Genomic DNA, 24,157 nt, shown 5'->3' with positions numbered 1-24,157 from the left:
GGAAGCAGCCAGTCAACTCAAGGCTCTAGCAGACTGCACCGGCCGCCACGCTACATCCAAGCGGGCTCAACCCCGAAGCAAAATTGAGGCACTACTAGTACAGTAGTACCTACAAGTACCTAGGTTTTGTGGAGCCCAAGGTCACAAGGTCAGAGTCTAGAGTAAAACTCTTTTCTTGCGTCAAATTTCACGCACGTCTTTTAGCAAACATAAATAGACTCCACGGAAGCTTTTTTATGTGCTTCTAGGGATCTGTTTACGCAAGTACTAGCAGCCTACAAAATTAGAATACAATACTAGTAGTATATTTTTGCCGCGTTCAGGAGATAAGAAAAGGGATCTCCTCTGCGAAAGCTAGTTATATCAAGTACTATTATAAGACTGCTCATAGTCGGAGTAACATAGATAGTAACATCACACACCCCATAACATTTTGGTGACATGGCATGACAATAAATGAAGAAAGTGAGTGAAGTGGTAACTAGCTATGTTACCATAACATCACACTTCTCAAGACAAGATGAGTCTACAATCTAATAAATATAACATGCATGATGCCACATATATGTAACTACCCATGAAGGTAGTAACATACGGTAGTAACATGCACCATGTTACTACTCTATGTTACTCCCCACTATGACTAGTCTAAATATTTTGAAAATTTAAAGTGGGGCACATATTATACAGATTGGCTGTAAAGATGGGTATAGATGATATGACAATTAGCGCCACTACTCCCTTGGTCCATAAAAAATGTTGAATATTTATTTAAATATCGATGTATCTATACACTCTAAATTTAGATAAATTTGCACATCCTTTTTTTAGGGAGAAAGGTACTACCTCTGTCCATTTTTTGATGTCAAAAATTTATCTAAATACAAACGTATCTAGACACACTTTAGTGCATAGATACATCTGAATTTAGACGAACCATTGGACATCTATTAATGGACGGAGGGAGTGGTATTAAACTTGCTCTCAAGTGGATGTGCATGTCATATTTTGAGAAAATTTAAAAAAGAACCACCACATTTGGATCTAAGATTTTAAAAAGCGACCACTTTACATTAGGGTTTCAAAAATCCAACACTTCAGTACTAACACGTAACAGCGGGATCCATATTTACATAATTATGCATGTTGATTTTTTTTGCTATATAGTTGGTCAATTTTTAAAAAACTCTGACAGCGACTAAAGCCAAAAGGCAGGGTAAATAAAAACGGAGGAAGTATATATTTTACTGAGTTTAGGCATATCAATTTTCCATTAAATAATCATCATGTTTTACCTGCACTAATTCTTGATCAAATTCTCGATACCATACTAGTCTAGCTGACAAAACAGGTTGAGAACCAGAGTTGGTCACTTCTTATTCCTCGTTTCCACCACATGTTACAAAATTTTCATCAAGCTTACAAAAATATCAAAAAAAGAGGACAGGGTGATGCATTTTGCATGCCTGTTCTATGCTTTACGGGTAGACAAATGCTTCCCGCGCTCCAAAGTAATTGAGCTCCCGACCAACTATGTTTCTTCTTCCTGGTTATCCTACACTGAGCGACATATCGAAAGGATCGATCTCAATCCCGCTCGAAAAGAGGAAGGTCATGAACATGGCGATGCATTTTGCATTCCCTGTTCTATACTTCACCGGCTAGACAAATCTATCTTACTGTATCATCTTCCCGCGCTCCAAATTAATCAAAGCTGCGGACCAACTCAAAACCAGCTGGGTCCATCAGTAGCTCCATAGCGTCATGTCGCCGGCGCCGTAGCCGCAGTTGCCGCTGCCATCGTCGTCGTCCTCGTCCACATGCGAGCCACTCTGCCATTCCCCGCCCCCGTAGGCGCCGCTCATGTCATCGTAGTAGTACGAGTGATTGTCGAAGCCCCCCATGCTCCCGTACATGGTGTAGTCGTCATACGGCGCTGCCGCGGCCGCCTCCAGCTGCAGCGACATCCCCTGGTGGTGCATCATCATCATCCCCGGCGCCGGCGCGGCAGCTTGGACGGCTGGGACAGAGGAGGGGGAGGAGGACGCGTCGTGAGGGCACGCGGCCTCGGCGAGCGCGATGGCGGCCGCGCGGATGTCCTCGGGCGTGCGGAGCGTGGCGGGGTCGATCTGGAGCAGGTCCGCGGAGTCTGCGAAGTTGAGGCAGGCGGCGCGGCCCCTGAGAGCAAGCGCGGCGACGTCGTGGGCGCGCGCGGCGGCCTCGGCGGAGGCGAACGTGCCGAGCCAGATGCGGGACTTCTTGTTGGGCTCGCGCACCTCGCACACCCACCGCCCCGCGGGCCCGCGCCGCCGCACGCCCTTGTACACCGGGTGCCGCGTCTCCCGGAACTTGGTCCGCCCCGCCGGCCGCTTCGGCGGGGCCGATGTCACCGTCGCGTACTCCACTCCTCCTCGGCCGTCGAACTGGCCGACGTCGTCGCCGTAGTAGGCCACGCCGTAGTGGTCCATTGATCTTGCACGATCGAGCGAGTAGCTTCTCGTCGATGAGTCGGTGCAGTGTTGTTGTGCTGCGCGGCAATGGTGGTGTGATGGTGTCGAGCGAAGGTGTGCTGGTGGGAAGGGAGGAGAGCGAGATGTACATATATAGGAGAGGAGGAGGGGTTGGCGCGTGGTTGGCTGAGCTGGGCAGAGTGATAGCAGCTGTGTTGGGCGCGCCGGGAGCAGAGGGAGACGGGTGGACGGTGAAGCCGCGTTGTCGCCGGCGTGCAGTCAGGTGGGCTTTTACTTAGCTCGGGATGCATCGAGAGGACGAAGCAATGGGTCGTGGATATTCTATTTGAGGAAGGGGATGAGAAGGAGGACGAAGTGAGGTGTCCAGTGGCCACGTGGGCATGGCGACAGGGACTTCCTTTTTGGTCTTGTGGACGGCAGGAAAACGGTGCCCGTACCGTGTCAGTGTCGCGCGTCATGCTCCGGTCTGCAGGTTAGTACTTGCAGTTTCCAAATGACCTAGTGTTAACCATTATTAACTAAGCTTAAAAAGCTTTCTTTCCCTTGTGATTGACTACTTTCAATGGTTGAATGTCCAAAAAAAAATTTTTACTTCAATGGTTGTGGGCGTACATGTCGTTTTGGCATTGCTGGCTAAAAAGAAAAAATTATGGGAAACTTTCGTTGTTATTTTCAGATCGGTGATTTGGTATCTACCTTCAACTGCATCTAGAAAAGCACGAAACTGCGTCATTGAAGAAGAACAAGTTTTTTTTTTTTTGGAACAGGGTCGGTCCCGAAGGACCCAGAAGCTCAATTAATCAAAAGCGGTGGAGGTACAACTTACAACACAGACCACAAGAAAATCAGAAATTACAACAAAGTCTTCACATTTTGCACTAGGGATCCTAGATCTAAAACTGAGAGTGCAGGTAGATGAATACCTGCAACCACCGGTCGGAAGAAGCCGTCGCCGGTGACAGAGGGTGGAGGGGTCGCCCTTCGACCATCAGAGATAGCAGCCAAGACGAAGCTGCTGTGGATGCCCTCCCAAACGAAGCTTCATAGTTCCCCTGGCGCTGACCCACTGTCGAGCAGCCAAGGACTGCAAACTGACCTCCCTCAACATCACCATGACGAGAGGGGAGGAGTTTGAATCTTTGACCAACAAAGGTGAGCCCGCAGATCAAACAAACATGGACCTTGAAGATTTGTTAGTTTCTTTCATACTTTATTATGTAATAGTTGAGGTCAGTTGGTGTCTAACTACCATATAATATTTGTTACTATAAATATATGTGGTATTTATTGTAAGAAAAATTAAACTCAAAAAGTGTTTCTCATCCCTTGTAAAATAATTCTCCCGGTTTCATAATTCTTGCTGTGGCCAGGGGATTTTCTCTTGGCCGAGATTTTTTAAATTTCACCGAAAACTATTTGTATCGGTGACCGTCGGTAAAATGTAATACCGGATAAAATTTTCCGGTATTCAAATAATTTGCTAGAAGTTAAGAAAGTTTTGACTAGTTTTGGAAAAAAATTATAAATTTGTTTGACAAATCTTGTGTGGTATTTTGGCTGGTATTTTCAAAATTCATATATACTAGTGCCTACCGCTAGTTTTTAGCTAATGAGGAAAAACCATGCTCAAAATATAATCTTTGTGATGATAATGCTATAAAAAAAACTCGAGTTGCTCATATATCTTTCTTTTCCCTTATGTCGGTCATTAGAAGCCCCTTCAATTTAGCTTTCCGTATTTTGAATTTGTTTACTTTCTTCTGCGTAACCATAGTTTAGAAATTATCTTTGTGATAATGTGAATCGGTTAGATTAAAGGGAAAATCTAATCAGAGGCGCCGCACGAGTGGCGCTTTGTGCGGCGGCTCTTTAAGATGCGTGCGGCGCATCCTATAGGAGGCTCGCGCACGTCGCGCCGACTGACTTCGGTCGGTCTCGTTGTCGGTCTGTGGGTCCCGGATGTAAGTGTCTGTAATTTTGAATTTGGGGAGGCGTGCTCGCTGAAAATAATTCCAGGGGCTTTTCGGTCATAACCGTCCATTTTGGGTTATCCAGTTCCTCCCTCTCTGGCGACGGGCGATTCCGAGTGACAAGGTATTAACATGTCAATGCCTACGGATTGTAGACTAGGGTTTAGTTGAACGTAGAGGGCAAGTAGATCTCGAAGGTTTCAGCCGAAAAGTACTCGACCGATATGAAAACTAGGGTTTGAGAAACAATGATTCGATGCCTTCTTTGTCCCTCGACTCCCCCTTATATAGGAGGCGGAGCCGAGGAATTCGTATTGTACAAGTTACAGAGTCCGGGAAGGTTTCTAACTCCTCCCGCAAGATTACAAATAATGCTTCCTATTACAACTCTAGCTTTCCTTAATAATATCTTGGGCTTCCGAGTCTTCTTATTCTTCGGGTAGTGGGCCTTTAGTAAACCCCGGGTACTATCTTCGGCAGACCCATTGGGGATGCCTATGTCAGTAGCCCCCGAGATTTTGCTTGAATCGTAGAGTCAGGGAAAATCTCCACTGTTTATTTTTACTCGACAATTTAAAACTTTTCTATATTTATTCACATAAATTTCTATATTGTACACGGATAATGGTAATTGGGGCTAGTTCATCTGACGGATCAGGTACTAGTTAACTGCTCTAGTGGCAATCCGCAAAAACCTACTTCAAAATCACGTCCCTGGACATGATCTCGGGATATCGGTGTAAACTTCGACGGGTGCCGCTTAAGGTCTTACCATTCTGTCGAGTCCCGGTCATATTTATCGGGTACCTAATGCGTCCGTTAGGATTTTTCTTCGTATCCGTTGATACGGATAAAAGTAGCGGACCGACGTCGGAGACGGCGCCACGCCTCACGAACGGATCTGGGGTCTTACCTTCGCAAAGTTTTGCGGCATTCGAGAAATTGATCGCAACTTTGGCGTTCTGAGAATATATTGTCGAGTGCTTATTCGGCTGTTGGAATGACACATTTTATTGAGTCAAAGATGACTTATATTGCTCTCCCGATGGGAGTATATGCAGAGTTATTTATAACTCGAAATATACTCTTTTGCTCTTCTATCTTTCTTCTTTTCATTCTTTCTTTCTTTTTTATAATTTCATCGGGCACGCGAACAGCGTTCCCGATGGGAGTAGCCCCCGAGGCTACAGCCAAGAACTTGTGCTTGGTTGTAGGCTCCACGCCTTATGCCGTTATATTTTCTTTCTCTCCCGAAGTTTTATAATTTCTCGGGTGCGCGAACAGCGCTCCCGATGGTAGTAGTCCCCGAGGCTATGAACAAATATTTGTATTTGATCATAGGCTCACGCCATTTCTATTTTGTCTTTCTTGATCTTTTCATATTTTCAAAGTAGCCCCCGAGCATTTGATCAAAAAATTGTATTTGATCAAAGGCTCTCCAATATTTTTGCATGTCGCCTTTTTATGCCGCTGTTGAGTCGAATTTTTCTCTCTGACAAGGTGACGTTATTGCTGACGATAGCCACGATTGCGAATCCGAAAATCGCGAGAAATTTTCTCCCGCTGCCTTGCGGGCCCAAATTATTTATTATCTTGACACGTCGTTTAGGTAGGGGACACACGTCCTCCGCTTTTCCTGGCACACGTACCGTAACTTCTCCAGTGTTAAAATACTTTTTTACCCTTGTTTCTGCGTGGTTATCATCTGCCGCACCCCTTTTCCATCCAACGGTCCGCCGCTTCGCCTCACCTTTATATAAGATCTCCTTCTTCCTCCTCGAGCACTTCCGCTCGCGCCGTTCTCCTACTCTCCTCTGCAAAACCTCCTCCTGCGCCCCTCAATTCCCTAAGCTCATCTTCTCCAAGCTGCATTCCTGCGCCATTGTTGATGCCACCGCATCGGTTGACCAGGCACAGCACGCCTGAATCGTCAATGGCCGCCGCAGATCTGGGAAGCGCGGAGTGGGAAAGGTCCAAAATTTCCACCCAGGACATCAATCTCTTGAAGAAGCTGGGGATTAGCAAGAAACCCAAGACCCTGTGCTTCCCTAGTGAAGAAAGCTACCCAACCCCTCCAATGGGGTATCGGGTAAGTTTCGTCGACCATCTCATCCGCGGTCTTTCCGCCCCCATTCATCCTTTTCTCCGTGGATTACTTTTTGTTTATGGTCTTCAACTTCACCACCTCACGCCCAACTCAATCCTCCATATCTCCATTTTCATCACCCTCTGTGAGGCCTTCCTTGGCGTCCAGCCTAACTGGGCGCTATGGAAGCGCATTTTCTTTTGTCGCCGCAATGGTTCTCCCAATGTCGCTTATAATATAGGCAGCGTTGTTATTTCTGTTCGCCCCACGGTCGATTACTTCGACGTCAAACTCCCTGACTCAGTTCAAGGGTGGCGCAAGAAGTGGTTGTACATCCAGGAGGAGAACCATGGATGCGCTGAAGACAATATCCCTCCTTTCGATGGTGCCGAAAAAATCCTTCGCCGCCGCTCCTGGGATGCGGAGGCTACCGAGGAAGAAAAAACATCGACAGAGGCCTTGATGTCTCGCATCCATGAGTTGCAAAATACTCGCGGCAAAGAATTATCAGGCATCCAAATCACGGCGTATTTTCTTAGAGCTAGGGTGCAGCCTCTTCAGGCTCGCAAAAACCCTCTCTGGAAGTATGCTGGCGACGAAGACGCAGATCGGTTGTCAGTGGATTTCGAGGTCAAGGATTTAGAAAAGCTTGTCCGAAAAATCTCTTCTCTCAGCAAAAAAGATTCTGTCCCTTCTTCTTGTCGTGTAAACCCGTACAGCGCCAGCAATGCGCTTCCCAAGGTAAACTTTGTCGATTGACTTGTTATTGCCTTGCTATTTTTTTTATAACTCCTTTTTTTGACATCTTCCCCTGTTTTTATATAGAACCATCCAAATCTTATCTCGCTTCCTCCCCTTCCTGAGGGTGGAGAAGTCGAGGAAAGGGCTGTTGTCACCGACGACAACCAAGATGCCCCCTCTTTTGTGAATGAACCCGCAGATTCTCGAAAATCTGCGGGATCTGTTGAAAAGGAGGCTGCCTCTGAAGGTACTGCGTCAGCACAATCTCCTCCTCCTGCTTGAGGCTCTCATCAGTTCGTAAGTCACCTCTTTTTTTTATTTTTATTTTTTGTACTCGAAGATTTTTCTCTATCTTGCTTTTTATGCTGCCAACATTTAATCGCAGTGATGATGAGGAAGAAGTACCAGCTTTTGATGTGGCTGCTCGAACGAGTACGTCACATACTCTAGTTGTTTCGGAGACGCCGGTTGAAGGAGAGGAATCCTCGCCTCCTCAACAAAACGTCGGCGCTTCTACTCCTCCTTCAAGCCCCCTTGTCCCTTCACCGAAAAGGGCAAGGGTTGAAACAATCCCGGAGCCTACTCTCCAATTGAGTAACTCCTCTAACCCTCTCTTGGATGATGTAAGTTCTTAATTTTCTTGTCACTGTCTATATTTCCTCTGTTTGCTTCTTTATGCCATCATATTTTTCCCATACCGACATTTTCTTTCTTTATCCTTCTTTGACAGCCTATGATCAAAGAGCTTATTCGTATCGGTGCCCAATTCATTGGGTATCGTGAGTATGCGAGTAAGACTGAAGGTAATGCCTTGCTGCTTCTTTTTGCCCTTGCCTTCTTACTCCTTTGTTGTCGATGTTTTTAACTAAATTTAACTTTCTTGGCAGAAAAACTGGCAGAGGTCAACGAACGTGCCAATACACTTGCTCAAAAATTAGAGCAAAGTGAAGAGGCTCGTAAGAAGGCCGAATCGGATGCTATCCAAGCTAGAGCAGAGGCAAACAAGGCCAAGGCCGATGCTTCTGGTGTCGAAGATCTTAGGAAGAGACTTCACGATGCCGAGACTTCGCTGAGCGAGCATATAGCCGCACAATCTGCTCGCGAGGAAGCGATCATTAAGCGCGTAAGGTCGCAAAACCGTCGCTTTGTCAGTAAGTATCTGAACCACTTCACATCCTTTCGACTTTCTTTCTTTCACTCATTTGTTGATCAATAAGTTTTTATCTTGACAGATAAAACATCTCAAGAATTTGAACTTGAAGATCCCGACAACGATCCTCTTCTTGACGCCATTTCGTTCCTTGAGTTTCATGGAACAGAGGCACGCGAGAGCATTGATCAAGCTAAATCCGGGTTGTCGCGACTCTTCCCCTATTTCTTCCCGAAGAAAGAGGAACCCGCAACTTTCCTTGCTCTTGCCAAGTGCTTTAATCCACCAAAAGATCTTGGACTGAAGATGCGCCAGGAAAACATGAAGATTCTTTGTTGAAAGCATCTGTTGCCTTGGTCGCCGATAGCCAACAAACTATCAACTAGGCGAAAGTAGGCGACACAGAACAGATAGAGCAGACAAAATGGCGATCGTTGATCAAGGCGGCAAAGCCCAACACGAAGAAAATCTTGTCCTATCTCGGGATCAAGCCATCTTCAACTCCTAGCTCATCAAAGCCGGAGGTCTAGTTGAATGCCCCTTCTTTTTATTTTTCCTGTTTCTTTAGCTATTGTCGCCATATTAGTTTTTGCGACAATTACCTTAGTACTTTTGAAGAACTCCTTCTGTAATATCCATGTAAATTTCTTGAAGAGCAATGGAATTCTGTCTTGTGTAATCCTTTGATATTGGAATTTTCTTTTCCAGTTGATATTTGATAACTACTCTGCCGATCCTCATTCTCGTCGATACTTCTCCTCGCTTCCTCCTTCTCGAAGAAAACACTAGTCAATGATAACTTTGTCGACGGTTCTTCGGGACAACATTTGTCGCAAGATTTGCAAGAATTGCGCCAACAACTCCAATCTATGAAAAAACAAACTCTTGTGATGATGGAACAATCTCGACAAGCATCCGAGAGAGAGAATATTGCTCTTCAACGGGCAAGAGAAGCCATTGCTGCAAAGGATGCTCGCTGTTCGTCGAGGCTACCGAAGCTTCCTCTCGAGAAAATTATATGCTTCGACTAATGATCGACGCCAGCCTGGACATGACAGGTATGTTTCCTGTTCATAACCATGCTTGGATGTTATTTTTGCTATTTTTCCTTCCGTGTCAATTTATTCGCTGTACCAGGCTCATTTTTGGATACTGCTGCCGAAGATCAACGTGTTGAAGCTCGAGCCAATGCTTTGCTCAGACTGGCCGCACAACATGGTTCTAACTTTTGGGTTACTCCCGAACGTACCCGTCAAATTGTCAGATTCCAAGATCGCGCGGGTCAGGTCCGTGATTTCCTTGACTTCTGTACGAAGACTTTGTTTTTAGTTTATGGAACCATGTTCCCTCGCAACAAAATGCCAGAAACTCTTCCTGCATTAATGGAAAAGTTTCGAGATGCTCCTCAAATCCATGGTTTTGTGCGGGCTCAACTCTCTGCTGGCGCAAGATTTGCTATGATGATGATAAAGATTTGCCATCCAAAATTGCCCTTGGATCAAATTGTTCCCACGTGCCTGGCTAAAATGTCGAAGAAAAAGAGAAACATGGGCAAGATTGATGATCTGGTGACTCCTGTAGCCGAAGATATGATGGATGAACTTCTTCGGATGGACGCTGAATTCTTCGTGAAGGGTAGCTATGCCGAGCATAGTACTTGTCCTTCCAATGAACGAGTAACCATAGACCATGTGCTAGGTATCCATTGAGGGTTTTCCCTTTTTTCTTGCTGTAGTTTCACCATTGACACGTTTTTGTAGGCATGGTCTATATTGTAAAAGCTGTCAACTCTGTAAGTGTGTATTGTTTTCTATTTTTGATCGTCGAGCCCCCGAGCCTTTGGCTGGAGCTTATACTATTTTGTTATCCCGAAGATTTTTCTCTTATTGCGAGAAGGTATATATATTTTGCTATCAATGGGCACGAGCCCTCGAGTGTCTTGGTGGTGACGTTCTATATTTTGTTGCGAGGTTTTCAGACCAAAGCAATAACATTTTGACGAGTACACTATATTTTTAGTCGTTAGCTTCCGATGTTCTATTTGGCGAGGTATTCTTGTACCAAGGCGAAATATTTCGGTAAGTCTATATATTTTGTAACTTGAAGGCATTGAGCCCCGAGCGTGTGGAAGAATAAGAAGTATAGCTCCACTATCTGTATTATATTGCAGCACCGCGAGCCCGCCTCATTAAAAACCTTTCCGGCCCCACTCGGTGCCCCGAAAAGGAAAAGAGTGCGTCCGAAAACTCGCGGGCGTTTCGGTACATTGTATTTTTACGAGAGGAGGACTATATTTCGACTCTAAGCGTAGAACCGCCTCGAGCTGCGCCACGTTCCGGGGTTTTTCTCGGGAGCCCCTGTCTTCTTGTCCTTGATCCTGTACGCTCCTCCGTCGATGACTTCTGTGATGATGTAAGGTCCCAACCATGGTGACTCGAGCTTTTCAGTACTTTGCTGGTTGAGCCGTAGGACCAAATCGCCGACCTGGAAAGATCTGGGCCGCAGCCGTCGACTGTGGTAGTTCTTCAGGTCTTGCTGGTACTTGGTAACTCGTGATAGTACTTCATCTCGAGCTTCATCGAGTGCATCCATATCATCCTCCCGAGCTTTTCGTGATGTTTCCTCGTCATACTCTGTTACTCTTGGAGAATCGTGCTCTATTTCAATTGGTAGTACTGCTTCAGCTCCGTGGACGAGGAAAAATGGAGTTTCTTGTGTCGCCGTGTTTGGTGTTGTCCGGATGCTCCACAAAACACTTGGCAATTCTTCTGGCCAGGTATGCCGGGCCTTTTCAAGCGGTCCCAGTAGACATTTTTTAATGCCATTGCAGATGATACCATTGGCTTTTTCGACTTGACCATTGGTTTGGGGATGTGCAACTGATGCGAAGTGCAATTTGATGCCTACCTCTGCACAGTACGCCTTGAACTCCTTCGACGTAAAATTGTCTGCCATTGTGCCGTGACAATGCTATGAGGCACTCCGAACCGAAAACGAGGCCTTTCACAAACTTTATTGCCGATGCTTGCATCTGGTGAATTTATTGGCTTTGCTTCTACCCACTTGGTGAATTTGTCGACAGCAACCAACAGGTACTCATATCCTCCTGGCGAAGCTTTGTGCAATTTGCCCACCATATCGAGTCCCCATTGGGCGAAGGGCCACGACAGTGGTATTGGCATCAGCTCCGCCGCCGGAGAGTGAGGTTTTGCGGCGAATCTCTGGCACGCGTCGCAGGTTCGTACTATCTCTTTTGTATCCTCGATTGCTGTCAACCAGTAAAATCCTGCCCGAAAAACCTTGGCTGCGATAGCTCGACTGCTCGCGTGGTGACCACATATTCCTTCATGCACATCCTTTAGGATTATCCTTCCTTCTTCGGGTGTGACGCACCTTTGCAGGACGCCTGAAATACTTCGCTTGTATAACTCCCCTTTGACCACTGTGAAAGCTTTGGATCGTCGAATAATTCGCCTTGCCAAAACTGGATCGTTGGGTGTTTCTTTCCTGAGGATGTATGATATGTACGCTTGCATCCAAGGAACTTCTACCATCATCACAAGCTTTTGGTCCTCTTCGTCCTCCATGGCTTCTTTCAGGGGGGCCGAAGTTTGTTTTTCTTCCTTTGCTTTTTTCTGCTCCTTCTTCGGCTTTGTGGACCTCTCCGCTATTTCTTCCCAAAATACGCCTGGCGGGATTGGAAGGCACTGCGACCCGATGTTTGCGAGAACGTCAGCTTCATCATTGCTCAACCTACTGATGTGATTTACCTCGCATCCATCAAACAGCTTCTCGAGCTCATTGTACACCTCCTTGTACGCTATCATGCTATCGTTGACTGCATCACATTGGTTCATAACTTGCTGAGCCACCAATTGTGAGTCGCCAAAGATTTTTAGTCGAGTTGCGCCGCAAGCTTTTGCCATCTTCATCCCGTGTATGAGGGCTTCGTATTCTGCTTCATTGTTGGATGCATTTGGGAATGTCATCCGTAGGACATATTTCAATTTGTCGCCTTCAGGTGATATGAGTATTACCCCTGCTCCAGGTCCTTCTAACCTTTTGGACCCGTCGAAGTTCATGGTCCAGGTTCTCGATAAATCCGGAGGTCCTGTGTTTTGCAACTCCATCCACTCTGCGATGAAGTCTGGTAGAATTTGTGACTTTATTGCCTTTCTTTTTTCGTACGTGATGTCCCGAGGAGAAAGTTCTATTCCCCAAAGAGAGACACGACCTGTAGCTTCTGGATTGTTGAGTATGTTGGATAAAGGCGCCTCATTGACCACTATTATCGGATGCGCCGAAAAATAGTGGCACAACTTTCTTGCCGTTGTAATCACTCCATATGCTAGTTTCTGGTACTGCGGGTACCGCTGTTTGGAAGGCGATAAAACTTCACTAATGAAATATACTGGCCTCTGCACTCCATGGAGTTTTCCTTCTTCTTCCCTTTCGACAACTAGCACCGTGCTAACCACCTGGGGTGTGGCTGCAATGTACAGTAGGAGAGGTTCTTTTTCCTTCGGCGCTACTAAGACTGGTGGTGTCGAGATTGTGCGTTTCAGATCCTCGAAAGCTCTATCGGCTTCTTCGTTCCACTTGAATTTCTCTCCTTGCTTTATTAAAGCGTAGAACGGTAACGCTTTTTCTCCCAGCTGGCGACGAATCACGCTTAAAGCTGCGACTCGCCCGATTAGTCTGTTGTATTTCCTTCAACTTTGTTGGCTTCCTCATTGTTACGATAGCTTGGATTTTTCGGGATTTGCTTCAATCCCTCTTGCTGAAACTAGGAACCCGAGAAGTTCTCTCTGAGGACGCCGAAAGAACATTTCGTCGGATTCAACTTGAGACAAAATTTGTCGAGGTTGTCGAAAGTTTCCTTCAAGTCCTCGATTAATGTTGCCCCCTTTTTTGATGTGATGACGACGTCGTCGATGTATACTTGTACATTTTCCCAATCTGTGTTGCCAAGCATTTCTGCATCATCCGTTTTTCAACCCGAAGGGCATTGTTTTATAACAAAATACGCCATACGGTGTAATGAACGCTGTTTTGGCTTCATCGTCTTCTTTTAATCTGATCTGGTTATAACCAGAGTATGCGTCCAAGAAGGAAATACGTTCACATCCTGCCGTGGAGTCGATAATCTGATCGATCCTTGGGAGGGGAAAGTGATCCTTTGGACAATGTTTATTGAGACACGTAAAGTCGACACACATGCGAAGGACTTTCGTGTTTTTCTTTGGCACCATCACTGGGTTAGCTACCCAGGTGGCCTCAGTAGATATCTCTTTGATGAAACCAGCTTCTCTGAGTCGATCAATTTCTAACAGCATAGCTTTGCGGTTTGGTTCCGAAAAACGCCGCAAAGGTTGCTTGATTGGTCTCGCAATAGGATCCAAGTTTAGGTGGTGCTCGGCAAGTTCCCCGGGTACTCCTGGCATGTCAGCTGGACACCATGCGAAGATTTTCCAGTGCTCACGGAGGAACTCGACGAGCGCGCTTTCCTATGCGAGGTCCATGTTTGTTGCGATGGACGTCGTTTTCTTCGGATCTGTCGGGTGAATCTGCACTTCCTTAGAATCTTTAGCTGTATTGAAAGTTGATTCCTTGTTGGGCCTCCCTACGTCTGGCAGCACATCATAATCAGTCATGAGCCTTGACGCTGCGTACTCTGCCTGCATCCCGAAAGTTTCTGATAGTCGATGAAAATCTTTGTCGTATTTATCGGCTAGCGCGAAGCTTCCTTTGACTGTGATTGGTCCCTTAGGTCCAGGTAACCTCCAAAGCAAGTACGTGTAATGTGGTACCGCCATAAACCTGGCATATGCTGGTCGCCCCAACAAAGCATGATACCGCGACGGAAATCCACAACTTCGAATTCCAACCTCTCTATCCTGTAGTTTTCTCGGGTCCCAAACTGAACGTCGAGATTGATCTTCCCCAGTGGGTAACTTGGCTTCTCTGGTGTGATGCCGTGGAAACGTGTGTCGGTTGGTTTCAAATTGGCGAGGGAAATATTCATCTTCCTTAGCGTATCTGCGTACATAAGGTTTAAACTGCTGCCGCCATCTATGAATACTCGAGATACATCGAATCCCGCAATTACTCGCTGGTAAGATAAGTGCTTGACTGCCCTAGTCGAGGAACTTCGTTGTGGATGATCAGCTATTGTGAAGCCAATATCTTGCCACGACCGGTTAAGGTACTCGACTGTTGGTGGTGGCATTTTCTCTGCATAAACACCTGTCGCGAGATTACTTTCTGAGCTCTATTGGATGGCCTGCCTTTCTGAATCATCGAGACCGCTCCGTTAGAGTTAGGATCGACATAGGGCGGTGGAGCAGGTGTTGCCGCTACTCTGAGCTGATGTCGATTTTCATCTGTAATCGCGGGAGGAGGTGGTAAGTGAATCTCACTCCTGGGTCCTTGAGGATTTCTATGTGCTTTGCTCGAGCATTTGCATGTCCTGCCCATCTTAACATTGCCTGGAAATTTCGACAATCTTTTTGCAAGTGTCCCGATTGTCTTTTTCCATTGCTTTGTCGAGAAAGAAATGCATCTGACATGGCCCGTTCATCATTTCTTCGGGGGACACAAAAGGTCTCTGGAACCTTGGCCCGCTATTTTGCTTGTTATCTCTATTGTCACCTTGCTGTGCGTTGCTTCTCTGGTAGTCATCTCTACTGTTTCCTCCATTGTTTCCCGAAAGCCAGCTGATATTTGGCCAGGTGCATCGTAACTTGAAAATTGACGGGGAAATTGGCGTCTATTTTGGAAATTTCGACTGCGATCTTCCTCTGGGGACCTATGTCGTTTGTTATGTACCGCATCTTCACCATCTGCCCATCTGTTTGCTATCTCCATTAAAGCTGATACTATTCTTGGGTTTGTCCTCCCTAAGTCTTCCACGAAATCTCCTCGTCGAACTCCTGCAACAAATGCATCTATCGCTCTTTCGTCAGATATATTTTCTGCCGAGTTTTTGATGATGTTCCACCTTTGGATGTACTTCCTCATTGATTCATTATGCTTTTGTCGACATGACCTCAACTCTTCTAGTGTCGCGGGTTTTTGCAGGTTGACCGGAAATTCTTGATAAACACGTCCTCAAAACTTTCCCGGCTGTCGATGGAACACAGGGGAAGCTTTTTTATCCATGATCCGGCGGCTCCGCTCGGATGTATCCGGATGCTACTGCATGGCTGTCGCTCCGGTCCCGCCTATCAGTTTCTTGTCTCGAGGTAATCGACTAGCCAATCCTCGGGGTCTTGCGAGCCATCGAATTTCTTGAAACTATCGGGTAGCTTGAATCCCGATGGAACTCGAGTTTTTCGGACCCGTCGTGTGAAACATGGAAGTCCACACATGTCCTCTTCGAGCAAGTTCCGGTGAATGCCGACGTTCCCTTCTTTCTTGTCGCACTCTATCAACTCCGGCACTGAGTTGTTGTGTCCCCGGCTCCACTTGCTCTTGGTGGATCTTGCAGCTGCTGCGGTAGGTCTCGGACTATTTTGCCTTGCAGTTCCTTCGGGAGGTGTGACTGTGAACGCTGCTCCCATGGCTCCACATCCTGCCATGGCCATGTTGTACAACGCTTCCCTTGGATCTCCGGGAGGTGGCCTGGACGCTAAGATGAAAGCTTGTGTCGCCATGTACCCTGCTTCCGGTGTTTTTGGGATAATATTCCCCCTCGTGTCGATTGACATAAAGGACATGTCGAGGTTTTGGATTAGAGTCTCTCTTTCGAGCTTCCGGTATATTTTGCGGCCGAGATCTTGCTCTCCTCCTAGCTTCTCCGTGACTATCTCCCGAAGTTTCGAGTGTCGACTTAATTCCGCTCGTCGCACGCTTGATGCGGAAGGCTGCCTCCCTTCTTCTGTTCAAGGCGGTTGTCTGTTTTTCCAACTCTCTTCCGGCTCGGGCGAGTCTATATTGATAAGCTTGCGGTTCTTCGGCCGCTAGCAGTTGTCTCCATTGGTTCGAGCCATCTAAAGCTTTCGCAGCTCTATCCCGAGGCTGCTTGTGGAAGTTGAACTACGGCACGTGGTGTGGGCCCGACATATTTAGTGCCCAAACCTCTCCTTAGATCCGAGGGATCGACATAGGGATTTCCCAAATCGTCGAAAGCCTCACGATGTTTCCTCTTGATCGCGACTTGCCTCTCCAATGGCATAAACTTGGTGATATTTTGGAGTTTTCACTTTGCTTGGTTCGGTGACACCATCATAGAGATTGGTGAAGACCTTCCCAATAGAGATGGATTTGTCGATGAAGTCGAAGCTATCGGTGTCGCTCGAATCATCGCTTATATAGGAGTCCGCCGATGACTCGAAGGACATGTCGCTGAAGATTTTGGCGAGTTTTTCACTTGCCCTGCTGCCGATGAAGCGTGGCGATGAAATCTCCTTGTCGCTTGACTCGACGGATGATACTGAGTTTGAGAAGTCAAGACCATCCGCCGATAATCCCGACGAAATCGGAACTTCGAGACGATACGATCCTTCTTTCTCGACGTGGAAGTGGAATTTTCCAAACGTCATCTTCATGGGCTCCTCCAGATACGCATATGCATCCAAACGGGAGGGCGAGTGAGGAATCAAATCAACGAGACCAGTTTCAATCTGTTTACCTCTGTCCATGATGTTGCTTGCTACTGATGAAGTCGACGATCTTGAACGTGCCATCGAGATCAGCTCCTTGTCGCCTCTAGATCCCCACAGACGGCGCCAATTGACAAGGTATTAACTTGTCAATGCCTACGGATTGTAGACTAGGGTTTAGTTGAACGTAGAGGGCAAGTAGATCTCGAAGGTTTCAGCCGAAAAGTACTCGACGAATATGAAAACTAGGGTTTGAGAAACAATGATTCGATGCCTTCTTTGTCCCTCGACTCCCCCTTATATAGGAGGCGGAGCCGAGGGATTCGTATTGTACAAGTTACAGAGTCCGGGAAGGTTTCTAACTCCTCCCGCAAGATTACAAATAATGCTTCCTATTACAACTCTAGCTTTCCTTAATAATATCTTGGGCTTCCGAGTCTTCTTATTCTTTGGGTAGTGGGCCTTTAGTAAACCCCGGGTACTATCTTCGGCAGGCCCATTGGGGATGCCTATGTCACCGAGGGAATCGTCGATTCTCGCCGGCGATTCGTCGATTTCTCGCCGGCGACTACTAGATCCGTCGCACATCTGTATTCTGGTTAGTGTCCTCCGTCTACCTCTGCTGTTAATCGCCGTTGTTTGCTTGATTTTTCGTGGTAGCTCGTGTTTTTGGTTTGGTATGGTTTGATCCGCGCGGCCCGTCGGATTTGCTGCACCAGAGCGAGTTGACGAGGGATTTCGCGGTGAGGAGGTGGAGAGTTCTGCTTCGATGTAGATCGCTGCGACGAGCTAGCAGCGGGGCGTCGAGGTAGATTGCGGGGACGAGCTTGCAGCAGGGCGACGAGGCATATCCTGACGACTAGCGATCTGTTCGTTTGACGTGGTAGCTGCGCGGTTAGGAGGTTGCAGCGCCGTGACTAGGGAGTAGCGGGGGAGCTGCGCCGTTGTTGTTCGTATCCATGGCGTATAGCTGCTAGTTTGTGTTCTACGATTCCGTCTGCCACTGCTGTTAATCGCCGATGTAGTTTGTGCTGGATCAAATTGCTGTGCATTTTTGTTTTTGTTCTGTCAATCTGAGGAAGTAATCTGTTAGATGTTTCTGAAGAACATAGAAGTTGAGACAAAAAACTTGGTTGCTACGATTGAACAACTTATCTGGTAGTAGTAATTTTCTGGATAATTTGGGCGCAATTATTTGGAAAAATCTGGCAGCCATTCTAAATAACCTGATAGTTTGTTAGTAAAATAACTTGGAAGTTGTATATATGAATTTTTATACCGCTGTTTCAACAAATCTGGTAGTCGTTTGTAAATATTTTTGTAGTTGTTTCTACATAATTTGGTAGTTAATATATAAAATCTGGCAGTTTAAGATCATTTGACAATAAATTTTATTAATCTGGTAGCCATTGCTTAAATATTTTTGATTGTGGCATTCCTTGATAGCATTGGAGAACCTGTTAATGGCATTAAGCCGTGGTTTGCAGGGGTTATGAGTAAGTTATTTTTTAGGTTCAGGTTATGAGTAATTTTTTTACAATTATCTATTTGAACTAGGCAGGGGGAGCAATTTTGTGTGTTACTTCTGTTTGATTCTAGCCACCCTGAACTAGGCAATTGATTTTTTTTGTGGGGTAACCATGCTTTTTTTTGTGATAGCATTCATACACTTTTTAAACTTGCTAATTTAGTTACCTAATCTGATTATTGGTATTCATATTCTGGTAGCTAAGACTGTCGATGGCTAGGAGAAAGGGAAACCCAAATAATGTTGGTGCTGCTATGAAAAGGAAGGGAGTGCGCAAAAAGCATAATGTAAGTTAAGAAATCTTGTTCATGTCTTCACTGTGTTCTAATATAAACGTTGCCGCTCTATATTTTTTTGTATAATCTGTTAGTTGATGTAGGTTTATTTTGTCATCTGTAGTATATTTTCGCTTCTGTCTTTTCTTAGTTAATTTTTTATGTGGCTTCACTGTTTTCTAAATTGTTTGTACAATCTCATTAAATTGTCCAGGTTTTTACCGGAGAACGTAATAGGGCTTCTCCATCACCAATAGTTAAGCTTTACAGTAGTTTGACAGAAGATCAGAAACTTGCTATAGTTGACATGGGTCATGCCAGCTTTCTTGATATCAAGTGTGGACAGTTGCATAACCCAATCATTAGTTGGTTTACAAAGTGTTATCAGCCTGATCGGAGAGCATTTGTTGTCCCTTGTCGTGGAGTAATCCCATTAACTGAAGAATCTGTTCATATCATGACGGGCTTGCCTAATGGACAACTTCAAGTCAAGTACTACTGTGATTACAAGTTGGAAGCTGAGATTTCTGAAAGGTTATTTCCTGGAAAATCTAGCAGGCCTAAGGTTTCAGAGATTGGGAAAATGCTCGAGGATTACCAAGAAGCTGATGATACTTTCAGGGAACTTTGGCTTTTGTTCTTGGTGTCAACAGTTGTTGCTCCAACAACAGATGTAAAGATGAGCAACAAATGCTATCCAATGCTGGTAATAGAACTTCGCAAGCTACTTATTCTATGTCCTTCTTGTTCATCATTTTTCTTCTTGTTTGCATGTATACTTATATATTCCCCTCTTTTTTTTTCTGTGTATGTCATGGTGATAAATCCCTTAGATTGACATTGTTAATGCAAGAGAGATGAACATGTGCAAATTTATTGTTGATGAGCTGCACAATAATCTGTCAAATGGGAAGTATGGCAGGGGATGTTTACTGTACTGCATGGTGAGTACATAGTTACTCTTTTTTTTGTAGTTACTTCTTTTTTTATATTTGGTCATTTGTTAATAGTTGTATTAATTGCTTGGAATTCATTTTTACATTTTGAAGTTTCTTGCAAATATCTTTTAGTATGTTTAGTGGAATTAATATGGTGACTAGATTTTGCAATTCTGGTAGTTCAAATCATCAGTTTCATGTAAACTATCAGCAAATAATTTGTGTGTTGTTGTTATTGTTTGAAGCTGCGGTACTTTGATGCACTCAACACCAATCACTTGGAGCTTATGCTTGGAGATGAACGTTTTGCTATTAATGCTTGGTCTAGCTTACAAATTGATGCGGTTGGTGCAATGGATGCACAGGAGTACGATTCAACCATATTCGGTGTTCTGGAGGTTAGTCCTCTTTTTTCTTTGATGCATTGTTCGATTATTTCAACTAGTTTTGATGCACTCAACACTAAAAGCTGCTATGGGGTTTTGATTTTCTTTTACTTGTTCGTGCAGCTGAAGGATGAGTATAAGGAGGACATTGCTAGGGAAATGGGTTTGTTTGGCGGTTCTAATGGATTTGAAGCTTGGATGAATCTTAATACACATCCTTCTTGCAAACAGAAGGTATGATTTAAAATTTTCTGCATGTTAAGTCAGTCATTTGCAACATTGATTTTTTTATGTATTTTTGCCGCACCTCATCCCGAATAACTAATCTTTTTGGTTGTTCTCATTTTTGGTTACAGCAACGGATCAAAGCCTACACGTTAATGCAAACTTTTGCATCAGGACTTAATGGTCTGTTGAGCAATCTTGTGCAAGGTATGACTGAATCAGCTGATACCGATACTGAAAATGATGATGGTGTTGAGCACGTTACTGATGAAGAAAATGTTGACTTAAGTGCATCTGAATCAGAGGAGAATGAAGAGATGTCTCCCACTGTTGTTACTAGACGTGGTAAACCGCCAACCCGTATTGCTGGTAAAGGAATTGTGGATGATCATATTGTAACGCCAACAGAAATTCTTTAAGAAGGAAGCACAAGTTTATCTCCTCCTCCTATGCACTCTCAAATTGCGGTTCCAACATATAGTGATTTGGATCGGTCTGAAGCTGAAGGTAACATTGCTGATGTATCCGGGTTCACACCTGATTCACCGTCAGAAAGTACAGAGCATGCTGATGAGAGGATTAGGGGCAGTGCAGCTGTTCTTGCATCAAGTCTTAGTTTAATCAAGAAGTCTAGAATTTCTACTGCTAGTGTATCTGGACTGAATGAACTTGTGAAGAATATTGTTGTACAAGAGCTTGGAATTCGTGTCGACAAAGATGGAGAATCTGAATCTGTTGCCCTTAACAATGCAGCAACTGAGTTGGTGAAACTATCTGAATCTGAGTTGGAGAAGGAATCTGAACCTGTTGACTTGAACAATGCAACAATTGAGCAAGAACACATGGTTTTGATACTAGAATAGAAAGGTATGTTTGTACTACACATTTTTTAACTATTTTCTAATATAGTCTTGGTCACTGTTGGGAGTAATACTTTTCTGTAGTAATCCTATGATACAGCAAATAAATACTGATTGTTGTTCTTTTTTTAGTTTTGGTTTTGTTCTCATGATTCTGTTAACTATTTAAATTATTCGGATAGCTGAATTGAAGTAACCTCATAGATGCAATGCTAATTATGGTTGCTGAATTGACCAAACTTTATAGTTATTTGTAATATAACTGGTAGATCCTTTTTTATGAAGAAACTCTTTTCTGTGTGTTTTTAAAAATCTGATAACTGCACTTAAGTAATTTGGTAGTTTGTTTTTAAAAACATGTTAACTTCAGGTAGATAATTTGGTAGCTGCATTTAAAAACATTTGTAGTTTTTTTCCTAATAAATCATGGTTTGTTTGTTCCAGGGAAAGACTTCACCATCAAGTGGACTCTAGTGCTCTAAATGTTGCAGCAGGAAGCAAAGATGTAATTTGTCAAGATATATCTGTTTCCTCGGAGGGTCTCATTTCAGAAAATGATTTTGTCCCCTTAAATGTTGTCGTTGCTCAAGACATACCTGTCCTCCCCAGTGGTGTTGTTCTTCAAGATTTAACTGCTGATGAGAAGGTGGACAATGATGTTGTTAAGGATAATCGGTTAAAGAAAAGGTATGTGCATGATCACAGTTGCCCCTTTGTTAATTACTTTTTCTCTATGTTTTTGCATATGCATTTTTACTTTATTTTTTCAAGCTTAAATGATCATCTTTACTTTATTCATATGTAGGAAATGTCTTGCATTGCCGACAACTGTACCAGCAAGAAAATCTCCAAGGCTTGCACGAATGCGTGATGAAAGCATTCCTCAATGTTCAGATTCAAGTCTGAAAACCAAGAATATTACAAAATCTTCAGTTCGTACTAAGTCTGCAAACAAGGAAGATGAAAAGAGTTGTAGCTCAGCTTTTGTTGTTGTTTCACCAACTGTTAGTACCAACTGTCTAGAGAACATTGTTGGTGATGGGAAAACAGTTGCTAGTGCCATTCCAATATCTCCTTCTGCTACAAAATCACCGACAATAAAAGATGGCAATTCAAAAGACAGTGCAATCCCTATCTCTCCAACTGTTGTTGATGCTCAGACTCCAAAACCTCCCGCTGCAACCAACACGTGCAGGTCCATTGTTGTTTCACCTGTACAACAACAACATCATCATCTACCAAGTGATTTCTCTGGAAGCAAATACAGAGTCTCTCCTCTTGTGCATGCAAATCTTGGTGGTTATGGGTTAGTGCACCATCCGCCTGCTAAAGTCTCAAAAGATATCATAGATGCTATCAGGAACCTTTCTGATTCTGTCAAGAAATCTGGGATACTTTCAAGATTTGTTGGATTGGATAATATTACTGCTACACAGCCTTTACGTAAAATAAAACGTGTTGATAAAGGAACTTCATCATCTTGTGAAAAGAAATATAGTCATCCTGGTATGTTCACACCACCAAGCTTTGATCTTGGTTTCAATTCCCAGGAAACTTCAACAAGTGGTTCTCAGTTGGATATTATTTGCTCAGATGAAGATGCAGTTACCGAATTTGCGTTGAATGTTGCTCCTTTATCATGGTCAAATCCTGAAGGTATGCATATGCACTAATTTCTAGCTTTGCAGAAATATCTGTTACTTTCTGTACACACTAACATAACATTTTGCTAAGTGTTTTTTTGTCATGTACAATCCCTTTCTTTTTCAGTGTTTTTATTTTAATAATTATTCCCTGTTTTTGGATGTAGCTGAACCTGCTGGAAACACATCTAGTGATGTTGATTTTGAAGAATTCACCTTATCTGAAGAGGTTCAGCAAGTAATGGCAGGAATTTCTTCTCAGCTAAGTGAAAAGGGAGTTAAAGAGCTCGCAAAGTATGAGAAGGCATCGAAAGCCTTCTTAGAAAGGTAGCGAGCATTAAAATCAGCTGCTGAACCTTCTGTTACACAACAGGGAAAATTTATCCAAAGCGTAACACCAAAGGTTCAGCCACATAAAGCCAGAGTCAAGAAGTCATCACACTTCATGCAGTCACCTTTTGACAGTGCAATTAAAGTGATAGCTGAACAAGAAGAAATTTACCAGCTTATCATGCTAAGCAACAAGCATCAAAGGCCAGTGAAATCAAATATCAGAAAGTAGGTCCTTCCTTTTTCTTTTTTGTGCAATAGTGTAGCTTTTTTATTTTACACTATTATTTCTGAAAGTTTTTAGTAAATCATGTTTTGGTTATTCTTGTTTAAGACAATCTGTTAAGTGCAATGCGAAATGCCGTAGTATTCTACCTGTTTTTCTCAAGTATGTACAGTAGTTGTTTTTGTTACACTACCTGATAAGTATGTACATAAACTTGGTAGTTGTGTTTCAATTAATAGGAAGTTGTAAGTAATAATTATGGTAGTTGTGTTTTTTGTTACACTACCTGATAAGTATGTACATAAACTTGGTAGTTGTGTTTCAATTAACAGGAAGTTGTATGTAATAATTATGGCAGTTGTGTTTTTTGTTAAACTACCTGATAAGTATGTACATAAACTTGGTAGTTGTGTTTCAATTAATAGGAAGTTGTATGTAATAATTATGGCAGTTGTGTATCTCCAGAAATATGTTATATTTGCTACAGAAGCCAATAACTTTACTTATATTTTGGAGATAGTTATCTAGTAGTTATTATGCTATTTTTTATCATCATAGCTTATTTTTTCCATCTTTTATCATGTTGTCTTCAAACAAAATTTAGGTACCAATTCATCAAATACCAAGATAGCTGGGCTCACACAAGTGATTTAGCTGATTCTATACATGGTAGAGGTGAATTGTCTAATCACTGCATGGAAGTTGGTATTGAGTACCTGCGGCGT

The 24,157-nt window shown here is 44.0% G+C and overlaps 1 protein-coding gene across 1 annotated transcript; it reads right to left on the bottom strand.

Moving 5' to 3' along the window:
• Positions 1 to 1,745: 1,745 nt before the first annotated feature.
• Positions 1,746 to 2,542, bottom strand: LOC124666276 (dehydration-responsive element-binding protein 1C-like). The gene has a single exon (XM_047203624.1). It carries the CDS (start codon positions 2,466 to 2,468, stop codon positions 1,746 to 1,748), a length of 723 nt encoding a protein of 240 aa, XP_047059580.1. The 5' UTR covers positions 2,469 to 2,542.
• Positions 2,543 to 24,157: the final 21,615 nt, after the last annotated feature.

This window comes from Lolium rigidum, chromosome 1 (assembly GCF_022539505.1).
Source record: "Lolium rigidum isolate FL_2022 chromosome 1, APGP_CSIRO_Lrig_0.1, whole genome shotgun sequence".
Taxonomy (NCBI): domain Eukaryota; kingdom Viridiplantae; phylum Streptophyta; class Magnoliopsida; order Poales; family Poaceae; genus Lolium; species Lolium rigidum.
Note: the sequence above shows the minus strand (reverse complement) of the source record. Positions and strands in the feature narration are given on the sequence as shown.